The sequence below is a fragment of the Lolium perenne genome, chromosome 1 (assembly GCF_019359855.2).
Source record: "Lolium perenne isolate Kyuss_39 chromosome 1, Kyuss_2.0, whole genome shotgun sequence".
In the NCBI taxonomy this organism is placed as follows: Eukaryota; Viridiplantae; Streptophyta; class Magnoliopsida; order Poales; family Poaceae; genus Lolium; species Lolium perenne.
In genome coordinates this window covers 192,670,844-192,680,446 of record NC_067244.2, presented here as the reverse complement: position 1 = coordinate 192,680,446, position 9,603 = coordinate 192,670,844, and the positions used below count along the sequence as shown (strand labels likewise).

Below are 9,603 nucleotides of genomic sequence, written 5' to 3'. Positions count from 1 at the left end.
GATCAAAGTCAACCGATGACTTCGGAAGTTCTGAGCCCATACGGCCCAAAATTTCTGAATTTGAAAATTGTTGTCGTGAACATGAGCGATTCTCTGACGACGAGACAGATCTCGCCGGCAGGAAAACACGGCGGCGGCGCCAGGCCGATAACTTGCGCTTCCGACGAAAGACCTGAACCCATTCCTCAGCATTGAAGGAATCCAGAACGAAAGTCGATGGAGGCAGGATTGGAGTTGCAATCTTGCAATTTCTGGCAGCTCTGGAAACTGCCGAAGAACGAGAAGAAGGAAGCTCGGGGGAAGAAGAGATGCATGGCGTACCTGACCTTAGGAGAATCGCCGCCTCCCGCTGGCGAATCCTCTTCTGCTCCCGACGGGTGATCGCCGACAAAGATGAAGGCGAAAGCGAGCGAGCCTCATCCGCCGGTAGACTGTAAGGAAAAACGAACGGAGAACCCACCTGCGTACGTACCTTTGAGTCACTGAACGCCGGGGAGTCTTCATCGGAGTCCCTGACAGCCGGCGAATCTTCATCGGAGTCAACGTCGGCGGCGATCGCCCAGAATCGCCCATTCGTCGCCTCCAACGGTCCTCCGGAAGTTACGGACATCAAGGACATCAAGTATTAATTAACTCCCTATATATATATTCACTCGCCACGCCTCGACGATCGCAGCAGCATACCCATACAACGTCTACCGGTCTACGTCATCTCAGTACTCCTCCTCTGTCCTCTCATGCTTCCTTTCCTCCTCTGTCCTCTCATGCTTCCTTTTCGTTGATCCTTGATCGATCATAGAGCGACATTGTGATCGCAATCGAGCTATCAGATCAACCTACAGGTTACAGCATTGCCATGGACTCCAGTAACGCCACGTTGACGGCAGCTAAGGCGGCGCCAACGCCCCAGCTCGTAGCGGCGTCAAAGCCGGTACCTGCGAAGGTGGAGCAGCTGCCAGCGGCTGCGGCCGATCCGGCGTCGGCGTCAGCAACGACGAGCACCGATATTGTAGAGACCGGCGGCGAGGAGGAGGAGCAGGTGGAGAAGTTCTACGCTCTGCTGGCCAACATCCGAGCCATGAGAGCCATGTACGCAAGAGGAAGCGGAGACGCCGGCGCGTGCACGGACGACACTGCCAGCGCCAGCGAGGTCTGTGGCGGGGTGAGGAAGCGGGCGCGGTGGGCGGAGCAGCCGTGGTGGCCGTCGTTCAGGATGGAAGACTTCGAGGAGGCACCAGACGGCAGCGTGTCCAAGAAGGGCAGAAGGGACGACGTGGGCGCCGCTAGTAGCCGGTGGCCAGGGAAGGAGACGACGTAGGAAGCGGTGGAGGACGAGAGTGACGAAGCTGGAAGGAGAGGACGTCCGGTCGTCACGCCGTCGTCGTCACGGAGGAAAGTTTGACCTTGTTGTTCGTGATGCTAGGTGCAGCATGCGCATGCATGAAGCACGTGCGCAGTCTGTGGTTTCCGAGGGATTTCCTTACATTTCGGTGGAATATGCGTTTGTGTGGTTCATGAATTTCTCATGGAGAATAATTTTTCCATGGTGGATGGAAGACGACAGATCAAAATGATCGTTGGAGCTGCATACCTCCTGCGTTGAAGGACACATTGTGAAGATGTTCTACATATGTTTTGTATACCTTGGTTACAAATGTATAATCTACAAGGCTAAGCAAAGAATAAAGCCAAGGTACTTTATTGCACACACAAAATAATTTAGGCTGAAGGTAAACACAAAAAGAATGACGAACGAATCAAGTCACAATTTACCTGCATTGCAAAGCTCGCGAGGCCTCGGTGATAGCTGTGTTTGCAATTTTGGTGAACCGTTTCGTTGGCACTCTATTTACAGAGTTATGTAGCGGCAGAATCACTTTCTCGATGGAGTATATCACGGGCAAGGTGGTTAAGTGTTCTGCTTTCTCTAGCAACATCCAAAAGTTCTCAAAGCTACTTTTTTGTATCTAAATACTACTACGTAGTTGCTCGTTACACGAAATTGAAAGGAAGTTAATATGATATTTTGTAACTGACAATAGTATTTTTCTAGTTTAAAAATCATTAATTGCAGAAATATAAATTACTAACAAACTAAAGCAAAAGGTGTTTAAAAATAAACCTTGGTTTATGGGTTCACTTGATCGCTCTCGGAAACAAGTAGAAAAAAGTAATAAACATTTTTTTGCGAATAGGACAAATAAACATAGATATGAGAAAACATAATAACTGTTAAATTACAAGTGCATGGATGTCAAATATGATTACATGTACATGTGCATTACAACATAATATCAACATACCACACACATATACGATGAGTATGAAATTAATACCCGCCAAAGTGGGTGATCTACACCAACGACGTAGATTAAGTGCTGTGTAGAAGCACTGCCTTATGTTCCATGACATGAAATTTGGCGTCGGTCCTTGGCCTCCAATAATACATATCTCGTTTTTGTCTATAGTAAATGGTTAGAGAAAGTATCAATGGGCACAAGTGGTTTTACTCTTATTGTCACTAAGCTAACCACCACACAAGATCCGCTCCAGCCAATGCAGATCAACCTCACTTTTGTGTCGTCCTCTAGATTGATCATGGCTAGCATAAAGAAAACAAAGTACTAACAAGCATCTAAAAATTTAGTCGAAGATGACCATAACTATATATTGCAAGAACAAATTATCTCAAACAAGGATCAATCATCAATAATACATATATAACCATAATCATGTAAGCCAGCTTATACAGTTCTATGGTAAAGGGAGCACATAGAGATATTCGATCAAGCTATTGCGAAAATTTGTAGTCCAGGGTTGTACTAGTCTTTATTGAAGAAGATAAGTTTCTGGTTTCATGAGAAAACTAGCCGAATATTAGAGCAATTGTGACACGTACATACCAATCTCGAGGATTCTACCGGTGAACCGACCGCAATTGACACCCAAGTGATTATATTCGACACACTAGGCACAACAAAAATTTCAGAGCTGCTGCTCTCGCTTTTGAACCTCAACAAACAAATTCTCACCGCCTCGGAGACTGACAGACTGTGCACCAGCTAAGCCGGCAACACTATCACCCCACTACCAAGGAAAACACTCTACAACACAAAATAGATTTCCGAAGCCTATGATACGGTCCCACGCCGCCGAAGCTATTTATCTTTGAAGACCACATGATGGTCATGGTTTTAATCAAAGTTTTCGTTACGGGTTGGTAAATCCGGTTACTATTTGGTAGCCGAGTTTCCCTAGAACCCTCGGAAAATGAGCTTGCTGGGCAAAAGGTTTTGAGATTTTTTAATTAAGCCTAATCCAAATGAGATTTTTTTTTTGATATTTTATGGTTACTAGGAAGTCACCTTGGGGTTACAAAAATAAAAACAATCCCACTAATCTAAACGTAAAATTCATGTTATAAATTTTCTAGTAACCGTCCGAAATTTCTCGATAACCGGTCATCTCGATATCCCTCGAGAAAAAGTTGACCAGTTCGGTAGCATATCAAGGCGAGTGTCTCGAAATATTATTATTTTTTGTTCCTTGAGGACTATGATCTTTCGTAGATTATGATAATTTTCTCATCGAAATAAAATCTATAATAAATCTAATAATCTTACTTCATTGTAGTGTACTACCTCCGTTTCTATGAATAAGCCGCACGAGTATTTCTAGACGAGTTTTGATCAAAAAATTAAGCAATACAATCTTGATTATATGATGCGTAATTAATATCTTGATTATATCAACAATCTTTAAATATTTAGAGTAATTTTTGGTTAAAGAAAAAACACAAAAAAACGAGCGCGTCTTAAGGAAGGGAGTAGTAGGGCCTGTTTGTTTGGGATGTGGCTTGCTGGCTGTGCAGAGAAAGCTGCTGTGCAGGAAAAGCTGCTGCGCAGGGAAAGCTGCTGTTTCAAATTTTAGTGTTTGGCAGTCTGGCTGGCTGTTTGGCTATGACAGATGAATTGTCTGAAATACCCACAACTCGAAGAACATTACTATTTTTTGTTACTATATAAAACATATATGAGTTTTACTTAATTTTCGGCAACGAATCAGTTTATGGAAAATCATATTTGAAAATCATATTTGGTTAGGACGGTCTAATACCAGATTTACACTGTTCCTTGTTTGTATATCAATCAAATCATGTGCGCACACTCGTTAGCACAGAGACAAACAGCAAGCACAACGCCAGGCTCGTATTCAGAGGCTGCCGTAGGTAGCTAGCTTTGCTAGTTCGTTTCATCCAAGCAAGTGAAAATAACTATGTAAAAGGAATTAGAGATCCGCGCCAACGACAAAATATGGATTTCTCCCAGGAAGAGCACGCATCCAGCGAATGCTCTGGCCACCGCTTTGTGCTGCTCCCGTGCCTGCCGCTTGCGCCAACCGCCGGCTGCCTGCCTGCTGCTTGGCTCGCTCTGGTTCCATGCTTGGCGCGCTCGATCTGGGAGGCCGGGAATGAGACAAGGACAGTGAGAACGAGCCGGAAACGGAGGGGAACATCGGAGGCGGAGGGTCGCGGGCGCTGTGGTGGCGGCCGGCGGCGGCCTAATTTGGGGTTGGCAGCGGGGCGGCCTAATTTGGGGTTGGCTGCGCGTACGGGTCAAACCCTTGGGCGGCTCTCTCTTCTGTGCTGAAAAAACGATTCGGTCTGTAGGTGGCAATCATCCGTAAATACTCCAAACGAAATGGACAAATGCAAATAACGGTTCGCCTGTTAGTGGAAAAGCTGCGGGAAGCACCTTAAAGCACCTCAAAACGTGCTTCTCCATCTTTGCCTATTAGGTGCTTTGGTTTTGGCAAAGCTACCTCTCAAAGCTACCCGTTTGTTTGGATTTGCTGTCTTTTGCTTTTGGAAAGCTGAAAAAAGCCCAAACAAACACCTCCGTAGTCAGTTCAACTTTTTTCCTTACTTGCCCCAAGTCTTCGATGTTTCCATGACGACTTCAGAGCAACTTGCAGGAGAGGGGATATTCCGCAACTAGTTGCCCCCGCACCCCATTTTTGTTCTGACATTTTCAAGTTTCCAAAAAAGGCAAACTAAAATTCTAGACATACATTCTGTTGTATCTTATGCATCTGTGAAATTTCATCCAAAAATATGTCAAAATGTGGCCTACACAAAAAGAACAAATGATGTGTAAATAGTACGTGACACTATTTACGTATGTCTTCTCTTTTTTACACAGGTCATATTTTGACATATTTTTGGATGAAACTTTACAGATGCACAAGACACAACACAATGTATGTCTAGAATTTTAGTTTGCATTTTTTGAAAACTTGGAAATGTCAGAACAAAAAATAGCATTCTAGACATACATTCCGCAACTAGTTGCAGCTCGCACGAGCATGAGAAGGTCAATTTGAACAGTTGACATTACCACCCGCGCACATGGCGGCCGGCACGGCCTATATATTTAAGGTGATGAAGCATCATCGATCCATCCATCCACGTACGTATCCTCTGATTGTCCTGTCTCGCCCACACGCAATACTCAAGATCACGACGATCGGCCGAACACCGCCAGAGGTGATGGAGGCTACCGCATCGGACAAGAAGGAAGCTCAGCCGGCAAGCGACGGCGCGCCCACGGCCCGCGTGCCCTCCGAGCCGACCATCCTCGCCGATGCGAGCAGCGCGGCCGTGGAGAGCGGCTGCGGCGTCGGGGAGGACGAGCAGGTGGAGAGGTTCTACGCGCTGCTCGCGAACATCCGAGCCCTGAGGGACGTGTACGGCGCCGCCGGTTCGTCGAGGAAGCGGACGAGGGTGGCGGAGCCGGCATGGAGGCCAAAGTTCAGGATGGAGGACTTCCGGGAGGAGGCGGACGACGCGGCGTCCGGCAAGAAGGGGCGGAGGGACCATGTGGAGGGGCAGCGGCCGGAGAACGACGACGAATGGGAGGTCGTCGAAGAGAATGATCGAGTCCACGCGCGCGTGTATTGACTCGGCCTAGCAGTACTTCAATCCAACAAATGGGTTGGACGATGTTTCGTCCTGAATGCATGTCTACACGGATGTAAACCATTCAAGTCAATTTGCCAGCTGCCATCTTTTTAGAGGTATGCTTTGGTATCCTCCTTCTCTCCCTCTCAACAACTAAAGTTGAATAAATAAGTTAGCATACGAAGGGTATCGAGAGATCCAGAAGCAAAGTATAAATAGGGGGATACCGAAGCAAAAACTCAGGATACCGAAGCAAAATTTCTTTTCTAGAGTGGAGATATGCCGTAATACTGTGGACAGAGAATTTAGTATTGTTGCCAACGATGAAATTACCAATTTCGACTCAACTGTACAAAACTTATTAGCTCTTGTGATGTGCCATTTTCAGATTGGGACTCACGCGATCCTAGATTTGGCAAACATTATTCAGCACAATATAATCCATTTGTCCTTCATTTCACTTCAAAAGTTTTTTTATGTTTATATGCAGGGTTGTATCTCTTGTACCAAATATTTCAAAGGCACAAACTATATTAATTACGAATCATATCATGAGAAACAGCCGTGATTTCAAAATATAACATAGATCTACTAGCTCAGGGGAGGGGAGGGGCAGTGCCGGCACCGAGGTCCCACCACATATGGTCCCTCTCCATCATACATGGTGCCACCGGTGGAGGTTGGCCATTGCATCCTTCCGTTTCATGAAAGTGCGCAATGCCTCACCCGATAGAAGGACCACCCAATTCTACTAGCGGTTTGTGACCTAGTCAATTAGGGCTTCCTGCCTCCCTATCGATGGAGCCGTAGATATATATGTCTCGCCTCCTGTGGTCTCAGGGCCATGGTTTTACGGTGGATCCTAGTCCTTGTCGGTGGGAGGGCTCCATTTTTTATTTTTTTTTATATATTTTTAGGTTTGTATCCTACCTAGGAAGACGTGCGGTGGCGACTCCCTGAAGATGAAATAAAGTCCTCCCTGTCTAGCCCCCATTGCAGCGATGCGTCCAACGTCCACGGGTGTGTGGAGGTTTGTTTCTGGCTGATCCTGCCGGATTTGGTTGATGTTCCTTCTAATCTACGCTTCTCTTTATCGGCGATGGTTGCATCTCTCATGCGCTAGTTCTTTGGGGCTTTAGCACGACGATTTTTTATATTTTTTCGATAAAGGATGTTTTATTACTTTAAGAAGCAATTACATCCAGCCTCTGCATAACCAGGATGCACACAGCCGTTTTGTTGTCTCAAGTCCAAAAGGATAAATAGTAAAAACTAGGCGAGATACATATCGGAACGATGAATCATATAACGCCTAAGGTGTAGGTGGGGCATCTATCCGTAAATTATGCTGCCACCCATGTAGGAAAAAAGTATCCCTCGCCGTAGCCTCCAACCGTGTACAAACCTCCGTAAATAGGTCTCGGTTCTCCACTCTCTGAAGAGGTAACCATGAACGGAGAATACCTATACATCTGTAGATGACCTGCAACAAAGAGCAATTTTTGTCATTAAAGATCTTGTCATTTCTACATAGCCAAAGCGCCCAGATAACTGCTAGCGCCCCCACCCTAAGAAGCATCTTAAGCCTTGAATCTATACCATGAAGCCGATTGCCAAAGACATTGGCGACACTAGTCGGAGGATACAGGGTAGACGCTACTTGGATGACTGACCATATAGATCTCATCGGCACCTTTGGAAGAATAAGTGTTTGATTGTTTCGTCCTGATGACAAAAAACACACCGTGTACTTCCATGCCAATTCCGCTTAACAAGATTGTCTTTGGTGAGAATAACCCCACGACGAAGATACCATCCAAATATTTTAATTTTTAATGGTATCTTCATCTTCCAAATCTTCTTATTGCTATCAACTGGTAAATCAGAAAGAAGGATCGCATTGTAGAAAGATTTTACGGAAAAAGTACCATCTACATGAAGGTTCCATCTAAATTCGTGCAGTTCGTGCGATAAATGAATATCTCCGAGCCGTTGAATTAGGGTATTCCATGCCACAAGTCTTTGTCCAAGTAAAACCCGTCTGAACGTCACATTCGGAGGTGAGGTAGCCATTACAGTAGCAATGGTATCACCTTGTCGACGAGCAATCCTATACAGAGCAGGATACTGTTCACTTAAGGGTGCATTGTCTAGCCAAGCATCTTCCCAGAACCGTATTTGTGCTCCATTCCTGATTGAGAAAGTACCATGGCGAAAGAATACATTTTTTGTCGCCATAAGACCAGCCCAGAAGTGAGAATCCCCAGGTTTCCAAACCACTTGGGATAGTATCTTCGAACCGATATACTTTCTCCGAAGAATAGTTTGCCAAGTCCCATCCTCAGTAAGTAGCTTAAACAGCCATTTACCCAGTAGAGCTGAATTCTTGACCTCCAGGTCATGAACTCCAAGCCCTCCTTGATCTTTGGGACTACAAACTATACTCCACTTAACCAGTCGATATTTCTTTTTCTCGTTGTCCCCTTGCCAAAAGAATCTGGATCGATAGTAATCGAGTTTATGCAGAATTCCTTTCGGTAGGATGAAGAATGATAACATATACAGTACCATATTTGTGAGTACCGAATTAATGAGTACCAATCTTCCTCCCAGGGACAACAATTTACCTTTCCAACTACTAAGGCGTTTTTGTAATCTTTCTTCCACTAATTTCCATTCCGCGATTGTAAGTCTCCGATAATGAATCAGAATACCCAAATAACGAATAGGAAATTGGCCTTGCCCGCACCCAAACAACTCAGTATACAGAGCCGTATCGTTTTGGGCATCACCGAAACAGAACAATTCGCTTTTATGGAAATTGATTTTCAATCCTGACAGCTGCTCAAAAGCTGCCAAAATTAATTTCAGATTTTGAGCTTTTTGAAGATCATGATCCATAAACAGAATTGTATCGTCGGCATATTGAAGTATAGATAAACCACCATCAACCAGATGTGGGATCACTCCTTCAATCTGGCCATCAGCCTTGGCCCGCTCTATGAGTATAGCCAGCATATCCTCTACAATGTTAAACAACATCGGTGATAACGGATCCCCTTGGCGTAACCCTTTTCGTGTTTGGAAATTGTGGCCGGCGTCATCATTAACCCGGATTGCGACACTACCTCCATACACAAAATCATTTATTAGAGCGCGCCACTCTGGAGAAAAACCTTTCATCCTGAGTGTCTGCTGTAGGAAAGACCACTTGACTTTATCATACGCCTTTTTCAAAATCTAGTTTTAAAATAACCCCATTTAATTTCTTAGAATGCATCACATGTACCGTCTCATGCAAGACCGCCACTCCATCAAGGATATTCCTTCCTTGCATAAAGGCTGTCTGTGATGGCTGGACAACATGATCCGCAACCGTATTAAGTCTAATGGTGGCCACTTTCGTGAAAATCTTGAAACTTACATTTAAGAGGCAAATAGGTCTATATTGTTGAATCCTTTCTGCCTCATTAACTTTCGGTAACAAGATTACTTCACCAAAATTTAGACGAAATAATTCTAGTTGTCCAATGTGTAGGTCACTGAACAAATCTAGAAGGTCCGATTTAATCGTATCCCAGAAAGTTTGATAAAACTCCACTGGAAAACCATCAGGACCTGGTGCTTTGTTGCATTCCATTTGG

The 9,603-nt window shown here is 44.9% G+C and overlaps 2 protein-coding genes across 2 annotated transcripts; both read left to right on the top strand.

The window, feature by feature from the left end:
• Nucleotides 1–751: 751 nt before the first annotated feature.
• Nucleotides 752–1,696, top strand: LOC127309800 (NRR repressor homolog 2-like). The gene has a single exon (XM_051340549.2). The coding sequence runs from the start codon at nt 857–859 to the stop codon at nt 1,316–1,318; it is 462 nt and encodes a 153-aa protein (XP_051196509.1). The 5' UTR covers nt 752–856; the 3' UTR covers nt 1,319–1,696.
• A 3,648-nt stretch (nt 1,697–5,344) lies between these two features.
• Nucleotides 5,345–6,091, top strand: LOC127309701 (uncharacterized). The gene has a single exon (XM_051340476.2). It carries the CDS (start codon nt 5,408–5,410, stop codon nt 5,957–5,959), a length of 552 nt encoding a protein of 183 aa, XP_051196436.2. The 5' UTR covers nt 5,345–5,407; the 3' UTR covers nt 5,960–6,091.
• Nucleotides 6,092–9,603: the final 3,512 nt, after the last annotated feature.

Excerpts from the sequence above, each read along its gene's own strand:
- LOC127309800 (XM_051340549.2), top strand. The coding sequence starts at position 857 with ATGGACTCCAGTAACGCCACGTTGACGGCAGCTAAGGCGGCGCCAACG.
- LOC127309701 (XM_051340476.2), top strand. The coding sequence starts at position 5,408 with ATGGCGGCCGGCACGGCCTATATATTTAAGGTGATGAAGCATCATCGA.